The sequence below is a fragment of the Xiphias gladius genome, chromosome 3 (genome assembly GCF_016859285.1).
Source record: "Xiphias gladius isolate SHS-SW01 ecotype Sanya breed wild chromosome 3, ASM1685928v1, whole genome shotgun sequence".
Taxonomy (NCBI): domain Eukaryota; kingdom Metazoa; phylum Chordata; class Actinopteri; order Istiophoriformes; family Xiphiidae; genus Xiphias; species Xiphias gladius.
The window spans coordinates 6578769-6597310 of NC_053402.1; the positions used below are offsets into that span (position 1 = coordinate 6578769).

At 38.9% G+C, this 18542-nt stretch overlaps 1 protein-coding gene across 1 annotated transcript; it reads left to right on the top strand.

Moving 5' to 3' along the window:
- The first annotated feature begins 453 nt into the window (after positions 1-453).
- On the top strand, positions 454-17946 carry engl (endoglin, like). The gene is made up of 16 exons (XM_040123327.1): positions 454-520; positions 1053-1225; positions 2558-2695; positions 2844-3018; positions 3425-3596; positions 3686-3830; positions 4481-4673; positions 4958-5127; positions 10965-11120; positions 12723-12800; positions 12940-13194; positions 13476-14000; positions 14491-14635; positions 14727-14828; positions 15924-16038; positions 17473-17946. The coding sequence occupies exons 1-15, from the start codon at positions 454-456 to the stop codon at positions 16034-16036; spliced, it is 2607 nt and encodes an 868-aa protein (XP_039979261.1). The 3' UTR covers positions 16037-16038; positions 17473-17946.
- Positions 17947-18542: the final 596 nt, after the last annotated feature.

Below are 18542 nucleotides of genomic sequence, written 5' to 3' on the forward strand. Positions count from 1 at the left end.
TGATGAGAAAGGCTGCAACTAAATTATTAACTTTTTTCACTGTCATTGTTCTGTTGATTATTGTCTTTAATTCTTGAATCGCTTGATAATTTTATGTATGAAATGTTAGAAAATAGACAATCAGTCCAAAACCTAAAGATATTCAAATCATAATCAAATGACAAAGAAAGGCATCAAATACTCACATTTGAGAAGCTAACTGTATCAACTAACTGTAACAGCTCTAATAATGAAACGAATATCTTGATAACTTTACTGCCTTGGTACATAATGTCCTGCTTTATGCTGGATAGCTCTCACAGACCTACATGCTATAATAACTCAAAATGACATTGACTGAGCCAATTTTGAATGCACTGATTAGCTAATGTATAAACTGTATAATCATGTTTCTGTTTAATAGGCTGTTGCAAGGGGGCCCATCACATTAAGTCTAGTAGTAAAATATTCATGATGCCTTCACTGTCAGGGATTGGAGGGACTATTTTCTGTCTCCTTTTTCTCTGGAAGAGAACAGAAGGTAAGAGCACAAGTGGCACTTGTCGACTTTGCATCCGTTTGTCTTTAGACCAAGAGAAGTGATGACTGTGTTGTGAAGAAAAGAAAAGTGTCAAATGGGACATTTCCTCTGCTTAAGCAGCCAAAGGTCTTTAATTGAAGTGTCAAAGCGAATGTGAAAATTTTTACATAGTTTTTTGGGGGAATTTTTCCACTGCCTTCTGGCAGGGGTTTAAGTTCAACATGCACTCATCAGACTGTCTATTGTGTAACCCACACATCATAGAGAGGAGGAGAGAGATATAGTGAAAAACAACAGAAAACAGAAGGAAAGTTATGACACTTGGCTCAGCAAACAGCAGTCATGTACGTTTTGGACCAGTGTAGATGCATGTTGAAACAGAGTATTGATCCAACTCATAACTCATGTTATTGGTTATTTTACAAAGATGAATAATGCTTTTTTGACTTTTATCTGTATGCCTCCCTGTGCTGATATTTAGAGTTTCAATTTTCTCACACTTCATGGTCACACATCTGCTGTTCCTCCCCAGCTCAAAGTGAAGAGGTGCGATGCTCTGTGGCTGGTCCAGTGGGGGTGCTACACCCTGTTCAGGGTCTGCTTGAGACGTTTGAGGCAGGTCCAGGCTGTGCTGCAAGAGAACGTGGGAACAAGGAGACTCATGTCATTGCACTAGGGAGAGTGACAAACAGCCCTGACAACAAGGTAATGAGCTCTTTGCAAAACATCAACACCCTAGACCTTTAAGGAACAGGGTGAACAGTGTTTCAAAGTTTGTGATATTTTATAAAGGCCTAAACTTTAGCTGCCCTAACCACCTGATTTGAAAAAATGAAAGGATGAGATGGTTTGAAATCTGTAACTCATGTAAGAGTATGGAACCAAAATGTAACCAAAGGTTGTTATATTAGAAGTCAAAAATATAACAGATTATCATACTAAATAATGTTGTTAGTGAAATAATTGAAGCAGATTATAATATGAAAAGAAATATAAAGCTCCATACTTGTCCTTTAACCACCAGTAAGTTGATCAAATCAATTAAAAGATTGAAATTTATTTTACTCTTCTATGTGTCTTTAGCAAGCTCATTTTATTTCTCAATCCTTAGTTTTCCTAATATTTTGGGTCATTCATCAAATTCCTATTTTCCCCAAGCACTTTAGCTGGCAAACTAACGCTAGTTAGCTAATGCTACTTGGAACTTAGAAGTTCACAGGCACCATACTTCTGTCTTCATGACATTATCTTCATCTGTAGGTGCATGTCTCTTCTCTTTATTCAAACCATAATGAAAATAAGTCACTGACTTTATTAAATGCCTTGATTCTTTCTCATAAAAACAAAATAAATAATAAAAATATAATAACATAAAACATCCTAAGTGATGTTAGATAGCTAACTTTGTCAGCGTTTGCCTGCTAGCCAAATGCTTTAGCTACTTTTACTAGTTGATGTAGTTTTATGACTAAAGTCAGGTTCAGCTAGGCAGCTAACTTTAGTTGATATGACTGGTACAACTGGTACTCAATGTGCGTAGGAACCAGTGTTTTCAGTTAAGCTATCTAGCCTCACAGTTTTCTCAGTTGCTCCACTGATGTTAAACACAAATGCACCAGAGGAATCCCTGCCTTCTCATTATCACGTACACATTAGGAAAATTGGAAATATGTTGAGGAAGACATGAAATATGGAAAGGAAAAAGAAAAGGGTGAGGAAATGGAAACTGTTGCATGGGGTAATAAGGAATAGATAAATGGTTAAATGTATACTAAGACCCAAAAATAGGACAAATTGAAGAGTATAATAAATAAAGTTTTATTTTATTTTAATGTATTAAGTTATATTTTTGGCTTGTCTGATAAACTTTTGCTACATTTTGTCATTTTCAGTGCTCCTTATAAGAGTATAGCTGCGTAAAATACATTCCCTCATCTGTTATACGTACTGAACATGTAATAATTTAAAACTGCATAACAACAGAGGAATGCCTTTACAGTTTCACTCAATTGCACCCCTTAACTCTTCTGTCTATAGGTGACTGTGTTGCTGAAGCCTTTGTCTCTGTCCCATTCACCTCTCAGAGCTCTCCACCTGCTGCTCAGTTCCAAGCTCCCAGTCAACTGGTGGCTGGAGGCTGAGAGACTGCCCCCCAGCCTGCCAGTGCTGGTGCAGGTCAGTCAGAGTGTACAGAAGAATGTATCGATGATCCTCATCTTAAATATGAGTTCATGATTGACGGCACATTTAAAGTACATGCTGTATTTTTAAGTTCCCTCCAGTTCTTTCCCCTGAAATTTCCCTGTTTGTCGACATCTGCTAGGTATCCTCAAACTCCAGCGTACAGTCCCACACACTGCGTTTGACTGTCCAAACAGTGCATTTGTTACCTTTTCGCCTACGTGCACTGCACCGTTGGGCTCTGAAACACCACGGCAACCTGTCCTCTCTAACACACACAACACATGGCAACCGAGTCTATGTCCGACTTGGAGAGGGTGAGCCACCAAGGAACCAAACATCATTGTGATGTGCAATTTTATTCAATTTTCAATGGTAGTTTTGTACATAAGCTTTACAAAAAATGATAAGTGTATGTAAGTTAACATTTTATTCGCAGTGTCGAACGGATAATGTGTATCATTTTAAGAGACAGTCTTCAGAGACAAGTTTACTGCATAGTAATAGAACAATAACTGTGAAAATAAAATTGAAAATACAAACATTATCTTTACTCATGGGTACAAATGCTTAACATAAACATCTGTGCACTGAACTGGAACTGGGGTTAAAATTCAGGTCATCCATAATTCTTGGCTGAGGTCAGACAGATAGTGGAGAACGATCTTGTGAAACTAACTTCCCTTTCAAAATAAAAGCTCTTGCTTTGTCTCCATACTACAGATCCAACCCTACCTGCTGTGTGCCAGCTACAGTCCATGTTCCTGTCTCACAACTACTTGACCTCTGACCTGCAGCCACAGGAAGTGCAGGGCTGTGTCCACACTCCAGCAGGTGGGATCAGCCCTGAAGTCCATGTGATCAAGCTCCATTCAGCAGGATCAGGGCTCTGTGGGTAAGAACATGCGGCCTCCTGGCTAGAGCATATATAGCTATTGTACAGTCATGCAAAGTTAAATCTTGTTTTCTCTGTGTCTCCTTTAGCTCTCTGCAGGTAGAGGTGATTGTCTCTCTTGTGCCCGCCGTAGACAACTCAAAGGCACAGAAGGTTGCACTTATTCTCAGCAGCTCACTGCCAGTCAACTGGGCTATTATTGCTCATGGTGTCAGGGGTCATATTTCTGTTCATGTAAGGGCCACACCCTTTCTGTGCTTTTTCGGACGCCAGTTTAGGAATTTGTAACTGAATGTGTCATCTGATTTACTGATTTATTTTTTATGCAGCCAAAGCCTGTAATATCTTATTCCTCTGTTTCATAAACTCCATTGTTGTCCAAAAACTATTAAAACACATCATGAGCCACACTAATGGACTGGGTGACTTGTTCCTTCATTGCAGTGAACATGGGTAAATACATGTAATCATGTACTCTTGTTTCAGCAACTTGTGCTAAAAACTGCAGTGCCCTGCTGTTTTAGGAAATTAGTATGTTTAGGAAATTAGTAGTTTAGTATGTTTAGGAAATTAGTATGAAATTAGTGTGCTTACAGCCACAGACAGGGTAGGGAAGCCAGAAAAGTACTGAAACATAGACTAACACATTGTTGGTTTTGGTCTTTTCAAACCTGGGGCTATGTAATGAAATACTGTGCATAATGCACAAAACCAAGGGGGTATTTGGGCCCTAGCAACTTATTTTTCCCCAAACAGGTTAATGCAGCTGCAAACAGATATAATTTTAGTGATTTTCATATGTTGCACATCTGTTGCCCTTTACTGTACTTTGATTATGTACTTCTTATTATGTGCACGTATCTGTCTTCTGTGTCTCTCCATAGTCCTCCAACAGTGTGTCCCCACCCTACCCTCCTGAGCCAGACCTGACCCTTTCCAGTACACTTAACCCTGACCTGTCCACCATATCTGACCTTCTTGTCTGGGCAAGTGAGAGCGGCTACACCAAGGTGACCTCATACACTGAGGCTGACCTGGCCAATCGCTTTGTGATCCAGCTGGCTGGGGGCGGGACAGGTCAGGACCCCTGTGTGTCTCTTGTTTCCATCACAGTGTGAGTGACCTGATCATTTCTGTTTTATTTTTTAACCCACTTTAGTTAATTTCCTTTATACTTCATTTATATTTGCTTTGTCTTTTGTGTCACTTTTAAAATGGAGAATGAAACATGAAAGCAGATTATTTCCATGAGCACATAAAATATGCATACAATGTTGAATGAAGGGGTATTAAAGAGTAAGTGCGAGTATTTACTTTCTCTGCATGGCTGTCTCAGTGTCTCCTCTCTGTCTGTACCACAGATGGGCTTGCAGTGATGAATCCTCTGGTTGTGAGGCCTCCCTGGGCTGAGGAGCACAGGCTGAGACAGTGGCTGAATAGTGGAGGCAGAGCAGGAGGAGACCAAGAGAGTTTCACAGTGCAGTGTGAGGATGGACGTCTCAGCGTGACCGTCGACCAACACATCCTGCAGGTTTTCTTACCTAAGTATTTGATGCAGTGATGTATGTAAACAATTCATAAAGAAAGAAGGTAGCTACCACAACTTCATGTACGAATCCAGTGATTTAACAAAGCCCATCTTTGTTTTTCTAGTTTTAACCTCTTAAATCTTTATATCAAAATATTTAAAGCTGCATAAATAAATATTTTCATGTTAACAATGGATCAGATGTCCATGTTTACATTTAAGAGGTGTTCCTATTTGTGACAAACCCACAGAAAACAAAACTTTTATAATCTTTCAGGCCATTGTTTTGGTTTTCTGGCCCACGACTGTACTGTTTTGGTTAATTCTCACAACTTTCATCAACCTTGTTTTCAGAAGGCAGCTGTTTTCAGAAAACAAGACTAGGTCAAAACCTAGTATATGGCTGGACTGCCCCTTATCTGTTTGCTTCTCTCCTACTGTCTTTGCTCACAAATATATTCAATTCAATTCAGTTTTATTTATATAAATCATAACAGTGCTTATCTCAGGGCACTTTTCATATACAGGAGGTCTAGAGTCTTTATAGCTCTATTTACTGAGACCCAACATTCCCCCATGAGCAAGCACTTGGCAACAGCAATGAAACACTCCCTTTTCAAAGGATGAAACCGTAACAGAACCCTGCTCACAGTGGGCGGCCGTCTGCTTTGACCAGCTCTGTGTGTGTGTGTGGGGGGGGTACACCGGTACCACAGGTACCACAGCAAAGATGTATTATAATAATGAGACTTATAATAAAACTAATAATTATGATAATAGGGTGAATAAAAATACTAATAAAACTAAAAATAATAATGATAATCATAATAATTGAAGCAGTGGGTGCTCAGCAAGATCATGGGGGCAGTGGGTGGTTTGCAGTCACAGATCCAGACTCTGCAGCACCAGGAGCAGAAATACCTTCAGAAAGCGACAGGAGGAGAGAGGAGAGAAATGAAAAAGCACAAAACTACGGGAGAGAGAATAAGTCAAGTTAGTAATGAACATTGATGGGATATGAATGCGTACAGATGGAGAGGAAGAGGAGGAGAGAGGGGCTTGGTGCATCATCAAGTCCCCTGCCAGTCTAGGCCTATAGCAGCATAATTAGTGGGGGGTTCAACCAGAGCCTGAGCCAGCCCTAACTATAAGCTTTATCAAAAAGGAAGGTTTTAAGCCTACTCTTAAACGTGGAGAGGGTGTCTGCCTCCCAAACTGGAAGATAGTTCCACAGTAGAGGAGCTTGATAACTGCAGGCTCTGCCTCCCATTCTACTTTTGGAGACTTTAGGAACCACAAGTAAGCTTGCATTCTGGGAGGGCAGTGTTCTACTGGGGTAATAGGGTATTATGAGCTCTTTAAGATATGATGGTGCCTGACCATTAAGGGCTTTGTAGGCGAGGAGGAGGATTTCAAATTCTATTCTGGATTTTACAGGGAGTCAATGCAGAGAAGCTAACACAGGAGAAATATGATCTCTTTTCCTAGTTTCTCTCAGTGCTCACGCTGCACCATTCTGGGTCAGATGGAGAGTACTTAAAGATTCGTTGGGACAGCCTGATAATAAGGAGTTGGAATAATCCAGACCTAGAAGTAACAAACGCATAGACTAATTTTTCTGCATCTGTTTGAGACAGGATGAGCCTGATTTTTGCAATGTTACGTAGTTGAAAAAAGGCAGTCCTTGAAGTTTGTTTTATGTGGGAGTTAAAGGACATATCCTGATCAAAGATGACGCAGAGATTCCTAACAATGGTGCTGGAGGCCAGTGCAATGCCATCTAGAGTAAGTATATCATTAGATAATGTGTTTCTGAGGTGTTGGGGGCCAAGTACAATAACTTCAGTTTTGTCTGAGTTTAACAACAGAAAATTGCTGATCATCCAGGTCTCTATCTCATTAAGGCATGCTTGAAGTTTAGCTAAGTTATTGTTTTCGTACAACTGGGTATCATCTACATAACAATGGAGTGTTTCCTAATAATATTGCCCAAAGGAAGCATATATAAGGTGAATAGAACTGGTCCAAGCACAGAACTTTGTGGAACTCCATGAGTAACTTTTGAGTATATGGAGGATTTATAGATAACGTGCAAAAACTAAAATTAATCTGATAAATAGGACTTAAACCAGCGTAGAGCAGTTCCTTTAATGCCAATGAAATATTCCAGTCTCTCTAATAGGATATGATGGTCAATGTTATCAAATGCAGCACTAAGATCTAACAAGACAAGTACAGAGCCAAGTCCTTTGTCCGATGCAATTAGAAGGTCATTTGTAACTTTCACCAGTGCTGTCTCTGTGCTATGATGCACTCTAAATCCTGACTGAAAATCCTCAAATGAAATATTATTATGTAAAAAGTCACACAACTGGTTGGCGACAGCTGTCTCAAGGATCTTGGAGAGAAAGGGAAGGTTAGATATAGGTCTACAGTTGGCTAAAACATCTGGATCAAGAGTAGGCTTTTTAAGAAAAGGTTTAATAACAGCTGATTTAAAGGACTGCAGTACATAGCCTGTTAATAAAGACATATTGTTTATATCTAGTAAAGATGTGCTAACTAAGGGTAAAACTTCCCTAAGCAGCCTAGTTAGGAAGGGGTCTAAGAGACAAGTTGATGGTTTAGATGAAGACATTGGTGAAGTTAGTTTGAGAAGGTTGATGGGAGAAAAACTGTCCAAGTATAAATCAGGTTTTACAGCTGTTTCTAAAGTTTCTGTGTTTGAAGATAAACTGGTGCTGGTTGAGGGCAGGAGGTGGTGAATTTGGTCTGTAATAGTTAGAATTTCATCATTCAAGAAGTTTGGATCGATACAGCTGTGACTCTGTCAGCCTGGCTACAATGCTGAAAAGAAACCTAGGGTTGTTTTTATTTTTCCTCTATTAAAGATGAGTAATAGGCTGCTCTGGAATTACAGAGGGCCTTCCTATATGTTTTAAGACTATCATGCCAGGCTAAGTGTGATTCTTCCAGTTTGGTAGAACGCCATATCCTTTCAAGTTTTCGCATAGTGTGCTTTAATATGTGGGTTTGGGCGTTAAACCATGTACTAAACAGCCTGTACTAAGGACTCAACTTGATAAAAGCGCTGAGAGTTCAGATAAAAATTCAGAGTATGGGCCAGGAGCACAATACACCATAACATAATGGCCGTAAAGTTTTCCATGATGGATGTGTAAGACTAAGAACCAGGCTTTCGAATGAGTTATAACTGAGTTTACATTTAGGGTTGATTATTAGGCTTTCGTTGAAAACGGCTCCACCTCCTCGGCCGGTACCTCAAAGTATGTGAGTATTAATATGACTGGGGGGAGCGGATTCATTTAGGCTAATATATTCATCATGACCCAGCTAGGTTTCAGTGAGACTAAATATATCAATATGATGATCTGATATTAGATCGTTTACTAATACAGCTTTGGATGGGAGCGATCTAATGTTTATGCGTCCACATTTACTTCTACTATTTTGTTGTACTTTTGCAGTGGTGTTCTTAATTTTTATTTTTGTGTACAACTCCTCTTCTGTTTATTTTTGAGTTAATTAATTTAGGTGGTTGGGGGGCAGACACAGTCTGTATTGGGTTTTGGTTGGGTGACTGCTTTAATGGAAGCACAGAGAAGCGTGTAAGACCGCAACTTTGCCTCATGGTCTCAACTCTGGGTTGTCATGGTTTTTAGGTCTACAAATAAACTCAAACAGATTTCTAGATATGAGAGCTGTATGCCGTCTCTCCTAATCGTACCAGGTCTTCCCCAAAAAGTCAGCCAATTATCTACAAAGCCCACGTCGTTTGCCGGAAACCACCTTGACAGCCAGTTGTTAAATGATGACATGCGGCTTAACATGTCATCGCTGGTCAGATTAGGCAGGGGCCCAGAGAAAATTAAAGAGTCCGAAATTGTCTTTGCATATGTACACACCGACTCAACATTAATTTTTGTGACCTACAATTTACATAATTGGGTGTCGTTACTTAAAATGTGAATAACAATTTTACTGTATTTGCATATATCATTAGCCAGCAGTTTAAAGTAGGATTCTATGTCACCCGCTCAGGGCCCAGGAATACATTTGACTATGGTCACTGGTGTTGTTAACTTCAAGTTTCTCAAAATAGAGCTGCCAATAACCAGAGTTGGTTTCTCAGCGGGTGTGTCGCTGATTGGGGAGTATCTGTTTGAAACATGAAGTTGTCAATGATGAACTATGGGCTTCTGCTTAGGGCTACACTTCTTGTTACAGTCAGTCACCCATCCGCCCTGGCTTCCTGGCTGCTCGGGAGCTGCTCGTGGGGGGATAGGAGTTACGCTGGGCCTGCTCTCACCAGCTACTAGGGGCTGGCTAACGGTTTGGTTTCCATGTTGGTGAGCCGTGCTTCCAATTCACTGAGACTCGCTTCCATCACTGCAAATAAACTACATTTATAACGTGTACCATTATCGCTCAAGGACGCATAGTTGTAAATAAACATAAGACACACCGAGCCAGAGAGAGCAGGAGATGCAGAAGGAGAGAGAGAAGCCATCGCTAACTGCTAAGCTAAAGTACCTGGCTGATCTAGCGTGCAAACAACTATGAAGTAGCGAGAAAATCGCTAAAAGAAGGAGAGAGCAAAGGTAGCTTAAGCAGAACTAATGTATGTTTTATTGTACAGTGGGTAATTAGCCACTGTAATGACGAAAATAGATAAATTAACTGGGTAGAGGCAGAGCAGCAGAACTCGCTACCAGCCACACAAACGCCAGCAACCAGAAATGACACAATACGCTTACCTCAGCACGTCAGAAAAAAACCAATATGGTATTTTTATGCAGCCAAATTCCAAATAAAGCTTTTCTCATTTACATGTCTTTCTGTTTCTGTTGTCAAACGATGGAACAAGTGTGAAATAGTGACTGAAACGTGGCAGCCCATTAAGACTACGTGTTGACCAGCAGTCACTTCCAAGCCGTTTCCAAGCTGCTGTTCTGCACTACTAAAAACCTGATTCTATAACCACAACGTCGTATAACAAAACCACCATACACATAAGTTAAAGACCACGGCTGTGCTATTCGGCTATATATACCTGTAAAATTATCACTCAGAGAGAGAACGTGGCAGGCCCCTGCCTGTGAACACAGTGTTTACTGTAATGCAATAGAATCTGTGCTTCAGCACTTTGTCATGCGGCAATCAGCTGACTATTGGTGTAACTTTATCACGCACTCACTCACAGACATTCATGTTCATAGGGTTGGCCCTGCTTTTGCAGTCCAGCCAAAAAAACAAAAAAAACAAAAAAAAACTTCGATGTACCTATTATATGCTAGCTGCCCTACACTAAGCAGCATACACTGCTTTTCTCAGGAGTTGAGGAAGACTAAAACATTGCTAAAGGAGAGTATCTGTTTGACTTACATTTGTCAGGTGGTCAGGAACCTGACTTCAAATGAATGCTAATGCTCCTGGGTGTGAAAATAGGCAACTGTTTGCTAACATTTTAGCCATAACAACTTTAGCTGGTAATATGTCAATTTTTTTGTTTGCAGTTTTTTGCAGAAAATCAATTGGCGCAGATTTAAGAAAATAGCAATGAAGGAAGTTTGTTTCATTGTAGTTACTGATGTATGATGTGATTAATATTTGGTTTTATGTTTGTCTTTCTATATGTGCTGAAGTAGCACTATTTTGACATGTAGCCTGCTGTATCTGACAATGTTTAGTTTTTACGACTCTAGCAGTAGGAGTTATTGATTTACCAACTACTTTTTGGTTAACTAGATTGTTTCAGCGACACAGAAAAATGATTCAGTTTGGAAGTTACACAGTCTCACATTAGTTCTCTGCTTCAGAGCATGTCTGGCCCAGTGGCTGTTGTGACTCTGCAGGACCCGACATGCCAGGCTCAGTCCAATGGGAGCCATTTCCTGTTGGTGTTCCCAGTCATTTCCTGTGGGACTGAGGGTCTGCTCCTGGGACAGCCCAGAGGGGTGCAGTACAAAAACATGGTGAGATAAGAAATTTGTACAGAAAGGGAGTAGGGATAAAGAAAATGGTTGTATCTTTAATTTTTTCATCTCTCAAATCCTTCATATTGCTTTCTTTGTCTTACTACTTATGACTTTATGAATTTACTTCCTTTTTAATCATTCAAATGTAATTGAGTTTTAGGAGTTTTAAAAGGTTTGTCATTTTTAGGGATATAATGAACATTAACCCAAAAGAAACAGAAGCAGAGAAGATTAAAGAGGTAGCATGAAAAGGAGAAAATATCGGGAATAGAATGAGTGAAGCTTTCAGAGCACAGAGGGGGAAATATCTGAATTCAAAACAAGGTCAAAGTCTATCAGACAGTGGTAAAAACAAAAACACTTGGCAAATAATGGACACTTGCAATTTTGGTAAGTCGAAGTTGTCCCTGGTAAGACTCATGACCTAGGTCATCATGACCAGAACGGTGTTCATGCAAAGCCTAAAAATTGGATTCTGCACAGAGGCAAATTAAGTGAGAGAAAATAAACAACAGAGGCAGCAGGTCTATTGGATGAAATACTGAATGAAAAATGTGTCAGAGTATACAATATGTTGAAATACATGCATTTTTCCTCTATCTTGTTGACTGTAACAACCATGTTTTTATGCCAGATAATAATAATTTAAATAATAATCTCAATTAAAAAAATAACTTTATTTGTACAGAATTATTCATAATAAGAGTTATAAAGTGCTTTACAAAGCACAAAAAATCTATTTACAAAAACATAATGATAAATAAAACAAAGATAACACACATTAATATACACATGAAAGGAAAAAATAAAATATAAAATCACACTAACAGATACAGTTGCTAATAGCAGGCTGAAAGTTGTAAGTATGAAAATGCCTGTCTTATTCATTGGCAAGGATAGGGATGATATGGTCATGCTTCCTTGAATTTATTGTTACCTTATTTGGCACTAACTGACGTTGAGAGAGAGAACTCTGGCTTAAACATGAATAAATGGAGTTACAGTAGTCCAAATGGTATGAAATAAAAGCTTGGGTAACTTTTTCCAGGTTAGCAGACGATAGAAAAGATCTAATTTTTGATGTTTCTAAGTGGAGAAAGCAAGTCAAGCTTTCTTGAATTGAGCATCAAAACTGGGTTCAGAGTCGAATAGGATTTCTGGATATCAAACTAAAGGTTTAACAAGGTTTATAGACAGACTGCCAAGGTTATCACGGATGAGCCGAGTGGAGCTGGGAGGACTGAATAATATGATCTCTGATTTAATGTCATATAGCTTCAGGTGTTATTGGTAACAACAAGTAGGTGATAATGGCGCAAAAATGAAAATTAATATTTGTGAATGATGTCTTTAAGAGGAAGAATGTACACAGAAAACAGAAGTGGACCTAAAACTGAGCCTTGTGGCACACGACAATTGTTACCAATAGCAATAAAGAGTGTTCCATGTTATTTTTAACCTGTAATCTCCTGTTGACCATTTATGACTATACCTGTTTAAGGTGAGAACCTATGTAGAAGACTGGGCTTACATAGTTGCAATGAATTATCCAATACAGTGTATCCTCCTGTTTCACTCTTTTCCCTTATTTCTGCCCAGATGTTATTATGGAGAGACAAGCCTCAGATCATTCTGGCACTTAATAAGAGGGAGTCCAAAAGTCCTCTTGGCATACATGTGAGATATCTGACTAATCTGTCTATATTTGAGTGTATGTCAATCTCATAAATGCAATGTATGTTTGCCATTATTCATTCAATACTATTCACCATCTAATTTTGTTTATATGTTAATTTTTATATGTTTTTCCTCTCAGTTTAGCTGTTTAGCTGCTGTTCCCAGCACCTCTGGCCCTGCTGCAGATAATTTTGATGAAGTAAACACTCCTCAGACTGGGCTCTTCCCCTGGGCACCAGGGGATCCAGGGCCCAGTCCAGGACTAAGCCACTTCCCAACACCCAGACACAGATCTGGACCTGTATTCATTTTAAGACTTTTTGTCACTGAGAATTATGAGCAGAGGCGGATTGGCCCCTGTGTCATCACTGCAGACCACCGTGTCTATGTTGAGGTCTGTCTATGTGTATGTTTATTTTGTGCCTATTTGCCATTTTGATGCACACTGTCGATGCTTAGTTCTTCAAAGAACAGATTGTGGATTTTTTCCACATTATTCTAACATCTAATAAACATCTTCATCAAAGCAAAATATTTGTATGTGAATAAAAGATGACAAACTAACTTCATTGTGCATCATTAAATTCTTGATCCTGTTCATATCAAAATTCTTTTCCAAAAATTTTACTGCAGTTTGTCTTCTTCATAATAGTTTCGCTATTTGTCATACTGCAGATTTCAGCCAAAGGGCCCCTCACAGATGTCGTGGAGGTGAAGTCATGTGTGGTCTCCCCACTGTCAGACCCAAAAAAATCTCCTTTCTGGACTGTCATAAGTGAGGGCTGTTCCTCAGACCCCTCACTGACCCTCAGCACAAAGACAGCAGATGAAGAGGAGGAAGAGGCTGAAGGTAATGGCGAACTGGAAGAGGAAAAGAAAGATATAGAGGGGATGCAGAAAGGCGGAATTTATCACAGAGATGGAGATGTCTCACTACGACACAAAGTTGAAAGAAGAAGAGAAGCACCTGTAAGGATGGAAAAGAGTAGCACAAGCATGGGAGCAGAGGAGATACAGCGCTTGAGATTTAGTTTTATCCTGCGGCCAGTTCATAATGACTCTATGCAGTTCCTCCACTGCAGCCTTCACATGTGTGTCTCTGACTCTACCAGAAGAGAACCCATTAAGGAAACAGCAAAGAATGACTGTCAGGGCAGACTGCGTATTCCACCACTTGTATCTAAGTCACCCAGACATCAGGTACAGAAACAAACTACACACTAGAGTTATGTTTTTAAAAAACAAATGCGGGATCAATCATCCCACCAGTAAATTGCAGTAAAGCAATAGTTAATTTTTAAAGCGACAGTCATTTTGGGAAACATACCCATCTCATCAAGATTTAGATGAGACGATTGATACGACTCTCATGTGTGAAGGCTAAATATAGGCTATAGCCAGCGGGGGGTAAGCTAAGTAAGTTTCAAGTCTGCTGTAGGAAGTCAAAAAACTTAAAAAAAAAAAAAAAAAAAAGAGTTCAGCAGTATGAAAAATATAAAGGATTTTTAGGTAACTGCCAAAATTGAGAAAAGTCACCAGTTCAAACGTTTTAATTTGTCCCGCCCAGTTAATCTTTAAACCACAATTTGTACTTTGTAACACCCTCATGTTCATCTGCTGTTATTAGAGCCCTCTAAGGTTGTAATGGCATTCATTAACATCTAGCCCTTCTCTTGTATTCGCATCTCAGTGTGAGATCAGAAACCTGTCCAGGCCTATGGTTGTCACCCAGTCTATCAGTTCACTGGCACCTAAACTGCTGAGGCCCCCTGCTGGGCAAAGACCTAAAAGACTGAGTGTCTTTCCACTGGCCAGTCCAGATCCAAAGCACAGCAGTGAGTATCATTTGTTTTGTCATTTTTTGGGTGTTCCTGTCAGACTATGTAAATCATAAACATCATGTACTCATAAACACCCTGTGTCTAGGCTCTGTGGTGCAGTCAGGACCAGTGATGGGAATTGTCTTTGCAGCCTTTGTGATGGGTGTCAGCCTGATGGGTGGGCTGTGGTGCATCTATAATTTTACAGGTAATGAGATCAGCTTCCGTCTACCACTGAAGAGTTATGTTCTGAAATACATAATCTTATTACATCCATAAATATCTGCTGCTGTTGATCACTGATTAATATAACACAGTAGTGATTTAGCACATAATTGATTCATAAAAGCTTTTGCATTTGAATATGAATTTGGTGTTTTTTCTGGCTACTTATCCAGAGTCAGACAAATGCATGATGCCTTTTTAACCATGATATAGGCGTGGCTCTACGTATGGCAGTGTCAGGCGACCCACCACTTTGATCCAGACTGAAATGGCTCAACAATGGATTGCCATATGGTACAAATATTCTCATCCCCCTAGGGATGCAATACCTTTTAGGATTTCTTAGCTTTTCATCTAGTGCCATCATCAGGTCAAAAATTTAATTTTTCCAATACTTCTGTGTATGAACAAAATGCAAAACTAATGACATTCACATCAGACTCAGCTGTACTGTGTTTTTATTGCCAGTTAGCAAATATTAGCATGCTAACATGCTAAACTTATTAGCTGACATTATAACATTATACCTACTAAAGATCAGCATGCTAACATGCTCCCAACATTTAGCTCAAAGCAAGTCTGTGCCAAAGTATAGCCTCACAGGGTTGCTAGCAAGGCTGCAAATTTAAAGGCATTTTTTCTATCTTTAAGTGGAGCTGTTACTGGTCTTGCAGACATACAGTAATATACCAATGACAGGGTCAGCACATTTCAGTTTTTAAGCGCAGAAATGAATTTGATTCACTCTGGGGATGGAGACAATTATAATCTTAGTTAAAATAGTAAAAATAAATCACTGTAATTAGTAAGTGAAGTACATCCCTTATAATATAAAGTATTGTTTCAACAGTAAATCCAACACAAAATACATAATTGTTATGCTTTGACTGTTCTATCTGGGAAGCAGAGCAAAACCACATAGCAACCAGTAGTTAGTATCAAAGATGAAACCAACATTTTAAAATGAAATAAATTAGGATCTTGCAGATTACCACATGAAACAATATCATTATTTTGTGTATTCTGGGGTTCTGTGGAGAAATTATAAAGGAACTATAAATTTGTGTATTTATTGAAGCTGAACATCCAACATTACTTGGAGGAGAAGGTCATTTAACTGACCAGACTCATGGAGGCCACAACACCTTGAATCCACCTCTACTGTCGGATCAGTCCTCCAGTTCGGTGTAGAGGTAAGCTCTGATGAGGACAAAGGTTTTTTAAAAAGGAATCCCCAAATGTGTTATATGTCCTTTTTAAAACATGCAATGTAGCCTTTATTTTATATGTTTCCATTTTTGGTACAATGATTTTCTTATACTAATTATTATCAAGTTATCATTAGTCCATCATTGTTCTTCAATAAGAAAGGGCTTCAAAGGCAAACACGTCTGCACTTCAGGATTTCCTACAGTGCCAGGAGGGTTTTAGGTGACTGGTAAGGCCAAGGAGAGCATTAGATTAGTGTTTTGAAACTACTCTTGAATTTGTGCACCTGTGTGTATGGAGCAATTTATCATACTGGAAGATGGAAACAACATGGTCTTATATGTGTCGGCTGACTGCAGAGCAGTTAGTAGAAACTCCAAGACTCCTCATCTGGACTGTGGAAAAAAGTGTTAACATGACTTCTCAGACCATACTTTTTTCCTTTGCTCAGGGAAGTTATATGCTTCTTATACATTAGCTCATATTAAACATTTGCCATCAATAGCATGGATTTGATACATCGCAGCCAAACCTTAAATAAATGTAAAGCTTACATTGCGCAGTCTTAGGTCTGTAACCTTAGGCTAGGTCACAGATTAATTTCTTAAAATCTATGGTATTTCAAAGGCTATTATTTTGCTGGTATATTGTGTCTGTCAGTTTAACAATTTTTTTCTTTGGATATGAACAGATATGTACATTCACAGTTTTCGTGACAGATGTGCCTAATCAGTGTCCAATTTTTGGACCTCTGTTATGCTGTTATTTACCTTATGTTGCAACAAAACCTTATGTATGAAACTGGTGATTGAGCAACATCATAGTGACACTTGATTGAAACCAATTTATATAACATGCCTATGTTTATGTGGCTTACTTGTGTGTTTGTTATGATATTGTAACTTTGTTACAGATTTGTATATACTATATGTAGTATTCCTCATTTCTTGACATCTGTATTTACTTTTATATTTAATTCCAATGCTGCCAGTTGTTCCAGAACTTATAAGTTCTGTGTTGTACTCTATTTTGAGGCCAAAATAACAATAGAGCATTTGGCCAATAAAGGAATACTCAAAAAATGCATACTGTAGAACATCATAGCATACTACATGGGCAAATGCATGTAAAGTCACTGTCAGTTGGTTCATTGCCAGTCAACCAAAAGTCTGCTTCTATCCCCTTTGTTCAAGTTAAACACATTTACATAAGCTTACAGAGTAAAACTGTACAATATACTCCAGCTGGGCAGCACAGAGTGAACCTAATGTTAAAGCTGTATATCAAAATAAACTGTGGTGGTTAGAAGCACTGACAGTTTCAGAAAATATATCAGCATTGAGCAAGCACCTGCAGATTTCAACTTGGATATGTCAGATAGATCTGAACAGTTTTATTTTTTTTTATCTCTGTCTCAGGATTTCCTCCTGCAAATCTGAAAAATAAAAACTGGGACAGAGGTTCCAACAGCTTGTGTGTGAGCGAGCACAGCTGCCTGTGTGTGTGCAGAGCCATGTTTGTGCAGTTCTTCTTGTGAGTATCGTTCATCGCTTTGCAGCAGAAATGCAAGAAGACTGAAACCATGTCAGATGTTTGATGCTGAGAGCCATTCTACATCAAGTCATTTCAAAACTGGCATTGAATCGCCACATGAAGAGACATTTATCTGGATTCATCAGGATCTAAACTTGGTTGGAGTGACTCAAACAGAAACCAAATCATCACTGCCTTTAGAGACAGAACACAAGGTCAAACAGGATTTGAGAGGTTACTGTGTATGCCTGTTTGAAGAGTGTGTTTTACAGAGTCATTTTCCCTATTTGTATTGTAACTGTGAATTAGCTAGATATCAAACCTGCATCTATCTGTATGTGAATTCTTTTGTGTTTATGTTGCAAATAAAGTGTTTTAAATTGAGCTATAAATCCACTTGGTCTTTTGCTCTCAAATCATATGACCCAAACAAAACAAATTAAGTTAATGTGCTATGAATAAGTCAAACATATATTGTACTGTAAAATATATTAATTTATTTGTTTTAAGCAATAATAAATTATTTTGGCTTCTCAAGGGAGGCAGAGCAAGCTGTGAACCCAACACAAGCATATTTCCCCCTTATATTGTTGATGTGGCAAACGCGTTAGTAATCAGTTGCTTTAACAGAGCAACATTAATTTGGATTCATGTAACGGTTTTTGGTCTCCACTAATTCCTGACAAAAATGCTCTTTAGGAGCTAAATAGGATATGATATGATATGTTCACCAGCCACTTGCTAACCATGTCTGTCTGCCATTTGGTACTGGACAGGTAGTGTACAGTGAGTTTTTGCTAATGTTTTTTGCTAAAAATATCTGCCTCTTTGCTTGAAACAAATCAAATGAGAGGAGTAAGAGTAAACCAAAACATTAAAGTTGTGTCTATAAAAAAAGTAGCTGAAAGATGCTAAAATTGAGCTGAGGGGAACTGAGTTGGGTGATATTTTTCAC

Coding starts and splice junctions, on each gene's coding strand:
- engl (XM_040123327.1), top strand. CDS start 454: ATGCCTTCACTGTCAGGGATTGGAGGGACTATTTTCTGTCTCCTTTTT. Junction 3,597..3,685: donor GCAGGATCAGGGCTCTGTGG/GTAAGAACATGC, acceptor TGTCTCCTTTAG/CTCTCTGCAGGTAGAGGTGA. Junction 13,195..13,475: donor ACCACCGTGTCTATGTTGAG/GTCTGTCTATGT, acceptor GTCATACTGCAG/ATTTCAGCCAAAGGGCCCCT.